Genomic DNA, 14703 nt, shown 5'->3' with positions numbered 1-14703 from the left:
CAATTTCACCCAGGCCTATACGGGTTAAATAATTGCGCATTTTCCTCACTAGTCCGACTATGAAAACTAGCACATCTGGTCCCAGAACCACACACAAACACACGCTTCGAGTCCGTGTGTGGTCGCATCTCCAGACTTTCCGTTCCGGTCAGATCGCACCACGTGTTACGAACCTTTTCCCTCAGCTGGACAACTGGGGAACCCTTGTGAATGAATGAAGTAATGAGATGCAAAACAGAGGAAGTATGATTATGGCAAAATGCAGAAAATTGCATTTCTTGTGCCACGTTTTACGATGCCCCCTTTTTTTAGAAGTTTGCCGACTTGCCCCGGAACATCTGACGCAATTACAAGTGGATTATCTTTTTTTCTGAATGGTTAGATTTGATTGCGGTTTGAATCGGTCCGAAAAATTGTCTTCCAAATTCTGGTTGGTGAAACTTACTCACCACTGTGAATGTAGCTTGATTCAGTTGGTTGCCTACTTGCAGGCGATTTGATTATTTCAAGCTTCCCTCTCGATTTCTTGCTGCTTTTTCCCTCAATTTTCCACAAGATTATTATTTTAGGGATTACAACAACAAACTAAAACCAATAAAATTCAAATTTATCTTTGCTTTCCAAGTTGGTGTGAACTGCTTATTTTGCTTCCCAAGCAATAAATTGTGCGTAAGATTTATTTGAGAAAAAGTGTCCCTTCTGACTCAACAGTTATGCTCCCAAGATGATTAGATTTCCAGATATCGCGTCCGGCTCAAGATAAAATGTCAAGGTCTTGCCCAACTTCGTGACTTGGACGACGACGATCTATTCCAAATTGGTCCCAATCGTTGCCCCTTCTAGATTCTGGGAAAGTTTCTCGGCCGCAAACATTATGAATGAAAAAGTGTTTGAAATAGATCCGCTTTGCTAGATTGGAAGCCAACTCTTCAAAAAGTGCCGCCCCCTCGCTCAAACCCGTTGATGATCGCGAATGATTTGCCGGTCCGTTTGGGATTTCCTCCCAACGGCTTTTTTTTTCTCTAAACCAAACCAATAACTTGAGCCGCAATCAACCGGAAGGAAGGCTAATTACCCTCTCGTTTGTTTGAAATTTACCGCGCGCAATTCATTCAAATTAGTCCAGCTGGGTGCACGTGCCACTTTGCGCGTAACGGAATCAAAGTAGGCCATTTGTCACCGACCGTCGCGTTACAAGTTTCTCAAGTGGAGAGATGTCAGCAAGGTGCAGTGTGTTGAACAAGGACATGTGCGCGCTTGCAGCGCACTTGCCTACTGCGATGTCCTTAACGCTTGTTTATTTTTCTTCGGCGTTCTTATCTTGGCAGGGGTGGGTGTCGGTTTTCCGTTGAAAGCAAACCCTCCTTTTTAAAACCTACTTTCACTCTTGACGTGAGTTATTTGCCACTTCCTTTTTCCTTTTTCTGCTGCTATGTCCTTAACGATATGGTGAGTGGAAAGTGAAAACAAACAGGGCCGATCCCTTTGGAGAGGGAAAAATAACACCCTGGAAGAGTGATGATTTGTTGGCGGGTTCGGAATCACAACACAAGCTAGGCGTGAAATTTATAGCGCTTGAGTGCATAAATTAGGTTAAATATAAACTGTTCTCGATTTTGAAATCAGGTGCAGGGTTTGAAGAAATCCGTAAAATTGTTGTTTCCAAAATCGTTAACAATTCTCGACGCAAACGTTCCGAACATCGACATCATTGTTTCCATTTTTGAAGAAAAATGTAATCGAAGGCTTAAACTACAAATAACTCAAAATAGATTTTACGGAAGCGCTCACAAGAAATTAAAATAAAGATGATTATTTAACAAAAACGAAACTTTTAAATATAGTTTGTACTCGATTGGCATTTTTAAAATTAAAGAATCTGCGGGTAATTTAATTATGAAAAAAAATGTTTTCGTTGTATTTTCTAATTCGGTTGCCGGTTAGATTACCAAACGAATGTTTTCAATGTTCATCCACCGTATTGAGCACCATCTTGAATTATATACAATCAGATCATTTTTCTCTTTCGTGAATCGATTTTCGGAAGTTTAATTTAAGCAAGGACGAATCATCGGATAATCGTTTTTTAGTTGTCTTATTTATGATTTTCGAGATTAAGTATGACCCTTAATTACTTTGAAATGATAAATTTTAAGTTCAAGATGGACTTAAAAAATATTGAAAATTTTTGTTAAAAAATATGTTTACCAAAACATATTTTTTCTAATTGAATTCTGAAATTCTTAACACTTTTCGTACAATAATTGTCAAGAATTTGAGAATAAGTTATTTTTTACAAAAAAAATCAACATAATTTCAAAATAAAAAGAAAATAAAGTCAATAAATATTAGGTAATTTTCTACATTTTCGCAAATTGACTATTATTTGTATTTTTTTTTATTATTTGAAAAAAACTTTCTCCATGCCTATACCCTATGTCAGAAAAAGCCATTTGGCATCATCAATTATTCTTAGGGCTAGTGATTTTCACGGCAAAAAAATGAAATTACGCGGCATGCTGATTTCGAAACATTGGAATTTCACGGCAATTTCATAGTACTCTAAAATCTAAGATAAATTGTGTTCAGGAAAGTGATCTAAAAAGTTATCAGTTGTGAAGGATACAAAATATGTCCCCCTGACATACACAATTTATGACAATTTGCTTAATTTAATAAAATGACAGAGCTTAATTTAATAAAATTTGGTTGAATTTTTTTTAGTATTTTTTAGTTATTCTTCTATTTACTGAGATTCTAGAAATTTAATTTGCTAAATATCATTAAAAAATCACATTCTAAGGGACCGTCCATAAACAACGAGGCCTACAAATTTTGAATCAAAATTTGAAATGTTCAACCCTCTCTGCGCGGCTTGTTCTTCGTATAAAGTTGCAACTTTTTGTTCATTTGAAAACTGCTACAAAAAAAATTAAGCGAGATTAATTTAAAAAAAATCTATTTTTGCTCAAATTTCTGTTTTTTTACTTTTCTTGCGTTTTGTGCAATTTGTTTATCGTTAATGCAATTTGTTTATTCGTTATTAAATGAATTTTATAGAGATTAAAAAAACAAAATAGATAAAACTGCTTTGCGTTGTATTTTTTACAGTTTTGAATTTCTTTATTAAATATGCTTTTAGAAATGTTGTGTGTTGAAAAAGAAATGTTCATGTGTCATAAAATGTGTTAAACTTCAAAGATTACTTCGCTGAAACTTTTCGTAAAACATTGTAACGAACAATATTTTAAAAATGAGTTCCAAAATGCCTGTTAAAAATCTCGCAGATTGATTGAATTTAAAAAAAAAACAAATGTTTAAATACACTGCAGACCAATTTGAAAGTTCATTATATCGAATGTCGCGGCATTTCGTGGAATTTACCAAATTTCACAGATTACCCGGTTTCCGTGAAATCGCGAAAAATCACTAGCCTTAGCTATTCCATACAATCCCAAAATACGTATTTTTTTATTTTCAGTATTTAATTCCTGATTGATATTGAGGGACTAAAGAAAGGCATATTTTGTGCTAGAGTTTAGGTTGATGCAAAGTCTGGTACCGGCGCAATAATTTTGTGAATAAAATGTGATTCAATCTGCAATATTTCGTAAACTATTGGTTCGATTTTTATTATGAAATATGAAAGTTTTGTGACATTTTCAGACATTTTTCAATCATAATTAATTAAAAATTTTAAAATTTATTCCAGCTTTTGAAAATGTCCAAAATAAAGCTACATCAAAAAAGTTTTTCAAAATTATTTTAATTGGAAAGCGCAGAAAATTTCACAAACGATTCAGTTTTCAACATAAAAAATCAAACCTAATAATATGACACTGAGTTCGATCAACAAAGTCTGAAAACGAAAATTATAGGAAATTCTCTCAGCTTTTCGAAAATATTATTTGCATCCCAGCAATATTTAATTTAAAACTGGGCTTTTAAACCCTTTTTGCCTTCCTCACTTTACTGAGGAAAGGCTATAAAATCACTCGAAAAACGAACTTTTTAGTTAGACCTCCTAGACCTACCTTCATTTGTACATATCGACTCAGAATCACCAGCTGAGCAAATGTCTGTGTGTTTGGCTGTATGTAGAAATGTGTACCAAATCAATGTCACTGGAATATCTTGTCACAGGCTCACCCTATTTTGGCCGGAATGGTTTTAATCGATCCGTCTTAACGTCCCCTAAGTTGCTATTTAAATTCATGCAGTTTTCTCATGTATTTAAAAAGTTATGTTAAAAAAACTGTTTCATATTAAATTAAAATAATGGTAAAAAGGGTGGTTTTTTCATGAAACCCTCACATGTTATATATTTTTAGAAAGCATGTGAGAAGACCTTTCTTGTGAATTATGAATTTTCAAGATCTGACTTACCTATCTAAAATTACAAGCAGTTTAAAAAATGGTCTAAATTTACATAACCTCAAACGGTCCCGTCTGGTCGCCACGAAAAAAGCCTTGTAGAGGGATGCCATTTTCCTGAAAGGCGGTGTCTGTATAATCTTGACAAAAAGTCTGTAGGAAGTCTGTTTTTTTACTCGTCATTTATTTTTATTAGGACCTCTCAGGTGCTGCGATTACGTTAGGGGAGATCCATAAACCATGTGGACACTTTAGGGGATTGTAATCACTCTTTAAATGAGAGGAAGGCACCAACCACCTAAAGGTGGATTAAGCTACGTTTTTCTTTACTTTTTATTACGGATAGAACATATTAATAATTTAATCTAGAATGAATCTTTGAAAAAAAAAACCACCATCCCTGAAAAAAATCCGGAAATTATGTATAAAATAATAACATCTCATTTTCATATCCGATACTGTCCAAACTCGACTATCCGAAGGCCTTGGCAACATTTAACTTCGGATAATCGAACCAGGATTTTTTTTTCTTTGTCTTATTTTTTGTTGTTAAGCTTAAGTATGATCTCTAAACAAACGTTGCCAGATTATTTTGTGGGAGATCTGTATTTTCTTGAAAATAGATCTGTATTTTATCTGTATCTTGTCGAATTCGAAGCCATAGAAAACATTTTAAAAATTATAACAACAGATTTAGGCTTTTTAATCATATTAAAGCATAAATTAATTACTAAATTGTTGAAACTTTCAAATATAACCATTTTAGAAAAATCTGTATATACAGATTTTTTGTATTTTTAGGATCGAAAAATCTGTAAAATACAGATTTATCTGTATATCTGGCATGGCTGCTCTAAACTACTCTAAAGTGATTTAATTTTTTTAAATCCAAGATGGCGGTCAAAATGGCGGTGATGAAATATTGAAAAAAAATGCATGAAAATGAAAACAATTTAATACGCAATCATTCATTCAAATTTACCTAAAATGGAATCGCAAAACTAGAATTTGATGTTAAAAGTTAGCAAATAAAAAATTATGAAAAATATGAAAAAAAAATTGTTCGTGATTCGATTATCCGAAGTCCCATACGAACCTTCGGAAAATCGAGGCTTCTGATAGTCGAGTATGGACTGTATTCATATGGCCGATATCTCATTAAACAATTGAACTATTGTCGATGTCCAAAATTGTTTTTTTTTAGTTTTCTTATCTTTCAAAATAAAAATATTTTTGGACTTTAAAAATCAAGCTTTACTATTCAATAACTGTGTTTAAACACTATTTTTTAATTATTCACAAAGTTTATTGGATTAAACATTCAACAAAAAATAATAATAATAAAAATAAGATTGTTTCATGTTCTTAACATGAGTTTGAAGCATTTTTCTATATTTTTGTTTTTTAAAGCTTAATTCCATTATACAGAACTTGCTCAAATTGTAACAAACCAAATTGCTACATTCTCGCAATTCCCTTCCGTCTTATAATAGTCTAAGAACTACCACCCGTCATAACGCGTCACAAAGCCGGCCCAAATATCCGAAATATCCACGTCCACACTCCAACAGTGCTCTGTGCAAACAGGAAAATATCAATATTCGGAGTGTTATTCCAGTCGCATGCAGTCTTGGGTTACAACAATCACAACAAAACAACTCGAGGCGGTTAAAAAACTGTCTCCGACTCATCCACGACACTTTCCATTTGGTCTCAGACTTTTTTTTCCTCCCGTTAAAATAGCATCATCATTATTTCTGTATCCCGCATCCTCTCAGCGAGTTTGAGAGTTTTCAGCCCAACTAAAGATTGCCAATTAATGTGATAATTAGCGACCATTAAAATAACAAATTGTACGCCGGTCTTATGTAAGGCAAAGTTGGTTCGAACTGAGCTGAGCTTAACTTGTGCGGAAATATTAAAACTGCACTAAATTAATCCATCAACAGTCGGGTTTGAACCCCTCTCAACGCACGATTTCAAGATGATCGCGATCGTGAGAGGAAAAAGAGGGAACAAAGTTTAGGCAACGCCTACTCTTCAACTGAACGCTGCACGCCGATTGGTTGATCCTCGTTTACCCTCCGACTACGTGACGACTCTGACTAAGCTAGTCGCAGCACAGTCTAAGCGCAACTAACTTTATTTGCTCAACGTGCGTGGTCGCGATCGGTTGTGCGCTCGATCTTGGTTAGTGTTCAAAATGGAGTCGCCACGTGATCACTTTGTACCCTCGGGAGGAACCCCAAACTACCCCCATCACCATCATCATCACAGTGTTTACAACCCTTCGCGAGAGCCACTCTACGGCGAAGAATCGCACTACGATCATCATCACCACCAAGCAGGCTTTGACCGGCTGTTGCACAGCATCTACAGTGCCCAGCAGAAGAGTTACCATCCGGAAGAGTACACCAACTGTTGGATTACGAGACCCGAGCAGCACGAGAGCCATCACCTCCAGCAAGATCAGTTCCATCTTTTACCTCCTCAGCCTCAAAGTTACCAAGAAGTGATCAACCAACTGCCGGAAGAGTGCCCAGGTTACGGCAACCATAGCGTGAATGGTTACGGTTACCAGCATGAACCTTCGGCCTTAACAAACCCTGTTATGTTTGAGCAGTTTGACCGTGGGACGTCGGTGTTTAACAGTTCTGGCAGTACGGTGTACAGTGGTTGTGGGGAGGATGGGGGGATGTTGTACGACAGTTACCAAAGTGGAGTGTTGACCAGGATTGTTGGATCGGCGGATGAGCGGAGTGCCGACGGGTGTGGTCAAGAGGAGGAAGAGGACGAAGAAGGGAGTTTTGCGGAGGGTGATGAGGAGGAGGAAAGTGGAGAGACGGAGATGGCGAGAATCGGAAAAGGTAAGAAAACTGTAAATTAAGGCTGTGAAAGGTATTATTCCTAGAAGGCCATATTTAACTCCTCCCTCTACCGTGGTTTTTCTCTCCATACATTTTTAAAATGCAACGTGCAAACACGTTCGTATAAGCATTTAATCATCCCGGTATGACAATCGAACCCACGACCTATGGATTGGAAATCCAGCGAAATGGGCGTATTATTGAATGTTTGGCCCTCTTTAAATGTTAGTCTTCATTTCAAAGATTTTTTATTTATTTATTTTTGCCTTTCTTACAAAAGAAAGGTTTAAGGTTTGCTTTTGGAAAAACGCTTTTTTTCAGAAATCTAAAAAAAATCGTGCATGGTGAGGATTCGTCCCAGGAAAAAAATCCTATTACTAAATTGAAGGTTTAGATGCGTTCTTTCGATTGAATTTTGGCCCGAAACCCGGAACTCAAAGTCTGATTTCTGAGAGCTCTTTTTCTGAAATACATGGCCGATGTCTGTATCCGCTCTTAAAAATTTGTGTCTTCCATCACTGGAAAACCGCTCGTAAAACCCACAATTTTTAAAAGCCAGATCTGTAGCCGTGGGGTCGGAGACGAACACTTTTTTTTCCGATTCACAATTTTCGACCAGTAAATGTGGTCAAAGCCATTTTTGGAGGTATTTTTTGGACTATTTTACAGATAACACTATCAAATTTAAAGAATTCAGTTTCAAACAAAAAGCCATTCCAAAACATGCGCCATAAACTGTTTGGGCCCAAAATTTGAAGCTTTTCCAAAATGTATTTCCAGAGATAAAGCGATTTTAGTGTTTTTTGCCTTATTTTTACCCTATTTTTTCCTATTAAATTTTTGGATTTATACAAAATCATATACTGAACATCAAATTCGAAGTTCCGGCTCGTTCTCTCTCGAAAGCTCGACAAGTCGTCAAGTCGAAGCTTCAACGTCAGCGCTTCAACGCCAGCGCTTCAACGCCAGCGCTTCAAAGCCAGCGCTTTTACGCTGCGCGTGAATGTGTTCTTTCTGGCTTCTCATAATTGATCGACAAAGTGCAATAGCGATACATACTTTTTTAAGTTAATCATAGACTAACATTATAGACTGAGTACCCTTTATTTTTTTCTAATAATGTCAATCCAATATGTTTTTCTTAATTAAATTGAAATGTCTTGCGACAAATAATGTACTTCTGAAATTAAAAAAAATTACATTTGAGGTTTAGCCTTAAAAGATTCGAAGCTTTTGGTAAAATTCTCACTGGATGGTATCATTATGTTTTTGAAAAAATAATTGCACCAATATATTTCTCGGAGTTTCATCATTTTGTAAGAAAGACTCTATTTCACCTCTGGTGATATTAAATCGGGTTTTTTTGAAAGATGTCTTGATAACGGTGCACTTAAACCAAAAATCATTAATGTACTTTTCGATTGTAAACATATGTTAGATAAAAAAAACTGAAGCCAAAAATGTATTTTGGCTAATATTTCTATTTAAAAAAAACGCAATGTTTTCAAAAAAACATAACTTGTCGGCAAAGTTTTGGCTATGGCTCAAAATTTGCGGTTTTTGTTCGTTAACGAATTTTAGCATTTTTTCTGTGAACCTTTCTTCTGAATAGTCCTCATCAATACCTACAACTTTGCCCAAGAACCATTTTTGTATCATCAGCTACCAACATTTGTATGGAGCATCCATTTACGGTTTTGGTGGAGAATAGCTCACTTTCATCACAACTTATTTGTTTTTAAATTAAATGAATTATATAAATTCTTGGAAAAATAATAATTATAATTAGGGCTACTGAAATGTAAAAAAATGGTAAATTTTTTGTAATGGTTTCATTTGGCCAAAAAGGCCAAAAATTTGTGGAAGACTTTCTGTTATTTTTGTTCAGGTGTTTAAAACGTGGATTTTATAGAAAACCTCGATCATTGAGTACAAATAAAATGCTGTCAAAAAAATCAATGAATTAATTGAAATGTACTATTTTTTTTACTCATTTTTTTTCATTCCTTGGTCTCAAAAATCCAAAATTTCCAAAAAGTCTTAAATTGCTCCATTTAATTATTAATGCAAAAATAAATGTTTAACAACGTGTTCTTTATAGTTTACAATAGATTGATTTTTTTTAAAGCTGTGAAACACATTTTTTTGTCGCAAAGTTTTGTGGGAAAAAAATTGAAGGAGGAGTCAGCGAAAATTTACAAATTAAATTTGCATTGCCCTAATTGAAAATACAGGTTCTAATGCCAGAACTTCGACAAAATTGGAACATTTTATAAGTTAAGATTGATGAAATAAAAGCAATAAAAGTGAAACAAATTGATCTGTTTTACTTTTTCGCAAAAAAAAAATGCATTTCCTTAAAATCAACAACCTTCTAAGCTGTGTTTTTTGCTTCCAGTAAGTAAAACAAAGGCAAACTAGGTAGCAAATTAAAACACTAAAGGTTGCTATTAGACATAAACAAACACGCACTTTTTTGTGTTTGACAGTTTGCCAAACTCGCAAACAAATGCAGGCAAACAAACAACCCGCTGAGAAATTAAACGCCCTGACAGGCCTTCGTCAGGCTGATTTTATTCTAGGTACTATCAGACTAATCGGGGCATTTCATTTCTTAGAGGGAATGCAAGCAAACTGCCAAATTGTCAAACAGTTTTATTGCGAGTTTGTTTGTAAAAAAATCCAAATTTCGGAAAACTTTGAGAAAAAATAGCATACCAAATAAGGTATCACGCAGTTCTCGCTAACATCGTCTCCGCACCAAATTATTGCTATTGAAATTTTAAATTTCTTATAAAATGATCAAAGCGAGCCGATGGCAAAACTAACAACTACTGGTTGCCTTGTTTTCCGAAAAAATCGTCATTAATCAAGGATTGCCAACTAGGACGTCAATGGCTGTGCCACAAAATTATATAAACTTCGAAGCACAATTGATTTGGATCAAAAATTCCTTCAGTGGCTTCAAAAAGGCAACAGAAATTCGTTAAATTAAATGAGATACAGAGTATTTTAGACAGATGATCATTTTTTTCGAACTTTCGAAGCGGCTTCACTTTGAAATATTAAAGGAAATCGTAAAATTACTACTGAAAAATTTCACTACTACTTGGGAATGGGCAAATTTCCCGACCCAGAGCAAATTTACCGGATAACGTGGCTTCCGAGAAAAATCACTTGTCTTATAAATAATGTTTGAGAAACTTATAAATTTCGTCAAATTTTGTATTAATTTAAAATCTTTGAAAAGTATTCTAACATACAATTTTGTTCTTTTACTCATTCTTATGCAACGTGGCCTAAAAGCGACGAAAAGACACGTTCCTTAGTAACATTTTAGGATTTAATGAAGCCATAAAAGGCTTTTCAGAACCCTGATAAAACCTGTATGTTTAAAAATGTTACTAGGGTAAGACTTTCTTCTGAATGCATTAATTGAACAACACAGAAAAAAATGATGGTAATATTCATCAGGAAATAGTGACAAATTTTGTGTCAAAAAAAAAAAGATTAATTGTACCCCAGAAAATGATAAATTTTCATCATATTTTTGATGAATATTCATCAGGTTCGCATTTTTACACATTTTTAATGTAATATTACTAAAAAAAGAGGTAATATTCAACCTACCAAATTTTCAACATTCCAAAATTCAACTTTTTTTCTGTAAAGCGATTCGCTTAAAATTAAATATTATCTCTCAAATGCATCCCACTATTCTTTATTCAGCTTTTCCAACATTACAAAAAAGTGTGCCATGGCATGACAGCCAAACTTTTTTTCTAATGTTGGTACCACTGCGTGATTTTGACATTTCGGGCGTTCATCATTCGTAACGCCATCTTTGCTTAAAAATCTGGATACATTAAATGTATTTTGTGTAAATTTTGTGTACTGAAACGTAGTTTGGACCTGTTTTTTGAAAACTATTTTAAATCATCGCTATCTAGTTCCCCGTACAATTTAAGATGGAAAACAATAATAACTAGGGTTAGTGAAATTTCACGATTTCGCGGACAGCGTGAAATCCGCAAAATTTGGCTTTTTCCGCGAAATCCCGTGAAATTTTATGTTTGTGTGAAACTGCTACGATTTTTCTCAAAATATATTATCAAACGGAAAGGAATGAAAATAATCATAAGAACTAGAGTAGAATTAAGCAATTGCATGTTCAATTACTAATAAAGGGTTATTGAATTTTGACGATTTCGCGGACGATGTAAAATTCTTGAAATTTATCAATTTTCAGATCTGATCTGAAAATTGATAAATTTCAAGAATTTTACATCGTCCGCGAAATCGTCAAAATTCAATAACCCTTTAGGTAATTTCAATTGATTAGCTTACTTTGAACTATTTGAAGAATTATTTAGATTTTTTAGTTTTTTTGAAACTACCTAAATTTAGTATTGTTTTCATTCGCTGTAGTAAAACTGTTAATACTATTTTTTTTGAAATGTATATTTTCAAAATCCCCAGCACCTAAAAGAACCTTATAAAAACATGTTAGGAATAGAAGAAAAATAATTTCAAGAGAAATTAAAAGATTCAAGCTTTGTTTTACTCAAAATAAAATGAAAAGTATTTTTTATCTTTGAAATCACATTTGAAAAACATTTCAGATTTTTTTCAGAGTCCTGTTTAATTTTTACGTTATTTGATTATTTGGGTGGATGATTCTCGTGAAAGTTAAAAAAATATAGTATTTTTGCCTATTGATAAATTAACTTTTTAAAATGAGAAGAAATCCTTAAAAAATATTTTGAATGGATTGAATGTCGCAGAAAATTCAAACTATTTTATTCATTTTGGCTGGACAAGATTGTCAAATCTTGCTTTGATATGAAATTCAAAAAAATGTAAACTGATAAAACAGAAGCAAATCAGCTAAAACTTTTTAGCTTTATTCGTCGAATATTAAAAAAGCAGTTCAATTAATTTAGTGAAGAATAATGTAAAACGAAACTAAAAGAGTAGTTTCTGTGATTTAGACTTAAAATTTTCAGAGTTATTTTAACATTTTTCACGTTCCGCGAAATTTGCGTGAAATTTGGTGTTTTGAAATAGAGGTCCCCGTGAAATTTGCTATTTTCGAGCGTGAAAAATCACTAAGCCTAATAATAACCTAAGAGCGTTCAAAAAAAAGTTTGCACATTTTTGTGTACGATTGATGTTGAATGACTTAAGGGAGTTTAACAAAAATGCCTTTTTTAGCACTCAGGGGCATGTTCCGGTGGGCGAACTGAACCCAAATTGAAAATATGAGCTTGATTGGACGTGTTGGCCAAAATTTGAAAATTTATTTTAATTTCGGCCAAAACACGACTGTCCTTTGAAAAATTCTGATGTTTTTCGTTTTCTTCATTTTGCAGCAAACAATTCACCGCCAATCTACACAACCCCTGAGGACAGTAACCAGACCTCCCTGCTCGACCAAACCCAAATCAGCAACAAGCCAAGCCCGACTACGCGATCGACCAAAAACTACAACGCCAGCAACCGGAAGGAGCGAACCGCCTTCACCAAGTCCCAGGTGAAATCCCTCGAGGCCGAGTTCGCCCACTCCAACTACCTGACCCGGCTGCGCCGGTACGAAATCGCCGTCGCGCTCTCCCTGAGCGAGCGCCAGGTCAAGGTCTGGTTCCAGAACCGCCGCATGAAGTGGAAGCGCATCAAAACTGGCGCTTCTTCGCCGTCGCCGTCAAAGGAAAAGTGTTTGAAATAAGTTTAAGCGGATTTAATTTGTATTTAATAAAGATTTTTTTTTATTTCTTATTCTTCTTCTTCTTGATATCCTTTCCCTTGACCTTCTTTACACTAGCATCTTCAAGCAGCGCCTTGGCCGCTGCCTTGACCGGTTTGCTGGCCTCTTTGACGACCTTTCCCTTCTTGCCGACGACGGCCGCCGCCTTCTTCGTCACTCCTCCGGCCACCTTTTTGCCCTTTCCCTTAACTTTCTTCTTCTTGTCGTTCGCCACTTCGGGACTGCTTTCCACCTCCGCCTTTGCCTTCTTGCTCGCCGGAGCCGCCTTCACCGGAGAGGAGTCCTCTTCCGGTGCGCGCTTCTTCTTGGTCTTCTCCTTGTCCAGCCGAGCCTTCGCTTTGGCCGCAAACTGGAGCGCAGACTTTTTGTCGCTGGCCGAAACTTCCACCTCAGCGTCGCTCTCCCCGCTCGCCGGCTCGTCCCAGTCTTCCGGTTCCAGCGGGAGGAAGCTCGCTTCCAGGTCACCGTCATCGTCGGAGCTGTCTTCTTCGTCGTTGTCGGAGTTGGCTGCCTCCGGCAGCAACTTTTCCAGCAGCGATTCGTCCACGGACTCGTTCTTGTTGCCCTTCTTGCGTTTGGCTCGCTTCGCCTTCTTGGCATCCTCCTCGGGGTCGTGCTCGGGTTTGGCCAACTGGTCCGCGGTAAAGTCCGGCGACACTTCATCAACATCGTACTCAACGCCAATCGTCTTGAACTGCTCCTTGGCCTTCTTCAGCTTGGCCAGCGCCCGGTTGTTCCGCTCGACCACCTTCGTCTTCGTCACCCGCCCATTCTGTCTGGCCACGGCCCTCCGCAACCAAACCTTATAAGTGGTCGTCTCCTTCCCGTCCCGGTCGAACGCCTTCTCGTACTGGCGCGGAATCCGGCGCATATTCGCCGGCAACAGCACCGTCTTCAAAATCTTCCCAAACATCAAATAGTTGTCCATCGTTTCCTGCGCAATCTGGGCCACCTCCCGGTACCGGAACTCGACGTACGCGTAACCCTTGCTGCGCAGTGTCCGCTTCGAGCGCGCCACATGAACCCGCGTCACATCGCCAAACTGGCTGAAGAACGCCCGCAGCTGCTTCTCGAAGAACCCGTGCGGCAGGTGCTTCACAAACAGGATGCCCTTCTCGTACCGTTCCGGCGCTCCCAGCGGCGGATTCTTCGGGGAGAATTTCGCGGGCTACAAACAAACTCACATTAGCTCTCATCTCAACCTCAAATTAAAGTAGGAAAACCTTACCCGATTGACCAGCACCAGCGGTTGCTTCTTGGCCGGAGTGGTTTTGGTTTTGGGCTTGGCCTGGCGGGACTTTTTCGCTACGGCAGGCATCGTGGCGGAGAATCTGTAATCGGAGGCACACAATCAACACGTTTTGCTGCTTGCAACCACAAGGTTTGTTTACGGTTTTGAATTTTGACGTTTCGGCCGCGTGCGGAGAGAACGAGAGAGAGAGAGAGCAGTAATGCCAGATGTACAGAATAATCTATATTTTACAGACTTTTCAGTCACGAAATCCGCAAATATCTGTGACAGATTTTTAATAGGGTACTAAAGTCATGTTTACACGCAGAGAAAAAAAATATTCGAAACAATAGGTAAAATCGATAGGGGACCATCCATAAACCACGTGGACACTTTTTTGAAAGCTCCAACCCCCACCTCCCCTCGTGGACAATTTGCATACAAAACAAATGATTTTTGTATGGAGC

The 14703-nt window shown here is 36.8% G+C and overlaps 2 protein-coding genes across 2 annotated transcripts; one reads left to right on the top strand and one right to left on the bottom strand.

The window, feature by feature from the left end:
• The first annotated feature begins 6577 nt into the window (after positions 1 to 6577).
• On the top strand, positions 6578 to 12974 carry LOC6048862 (homeobox protein Hox-A7). Its single transcript, XM_001865675.2, has 2 exons — positions 6578 to 7241; positions 12614 to 12974. The coding sequence occupies exons 1-2, from the start codon at positions 6578 to 6580 to the stop codon at positions 12964 to 12966; spliced, it is 1017 nt and encodes a 338-aa protein (XP_001865710.2). The 3' UTR covers positions 12967 to 12974.
• An 8-nt stretch (positions 12975 to 12982) lies between these two features.
• On the bottom strand, positions 12983 to 14402 carry LOC6048861 (MKI67 FHA domain-interacting nucleolar phosphoprotein). The gene is made up of 2 exons (XM_001865674.2): positions 14234 to 14402; positions 12983 to 14173 (listed from the first exon to the last, which is right to left on the bottom strand). The coding sequence occupies exons 1-2, from the start codon at positions 14321 to 14323 to the stop codon at positions 13007 to 13009; spliced, it is 1257 nt and encodes a 418-aa protein (XP_001865709.2). The 5' UTR covers positions 14324 to 14402; the 3' UTR covers positions 12983 to 13006.
• Between the last annotated feature and the right edge of the window lie 301 nt (positions 14403 to 14703).

Source organism: Culex quinquefasciatus, chromosome 1 (assembly GCF_015732765.1).
Source record: "Culex quinquefasciatus strain JHB chromosome 1, VPISU_Cqui_1.0_pri_paternal, whole genome shotgun sequence".
Taxonomy (NCBI): domain Eukaryota; kingdom Metazoa; phylum Arthropoda; class Insecta; order Diptera; family Culicidae; genus Culex; species Culex quinquefasciatus.
This window is presented reverse-complemented; position numbering and strand designations above follow the sequence as displayed.

Excerpts from the sequence above, each read along its gene's own strand:
- LOC6048862 (XM_001865675.2), top strand. The coding sequence starts at position 6,578 with ATGGAGTCGCCACGTGATCACTTTGTACCCTCGGGAGGAACCCCAAAC. Across the intron at positions 7,242-12,613 it reads GATGGCGAGAATCGGAAAAG|CAAACAATTCACCGCCAATC; the intron begins GTAAGAAAACTG and ends TTCATTTTGCAG.
- LOC6048861 (XM_001865674.2), bottom strand. The coding sequence starts at position 14,323 with ATGCCTGCCGTAGCGAAAAAGTCCCGCCAGGCCAAGCCCAAAACCAAA. Across the intron at positions 14,174-14,233 it reads CGCTGGTGCTGGTCAATCGG|CCCGCGAAATTCTCCCCGAA; the intron begins GTAAGGTTTTCC and ends GTTTGTTTGTAG.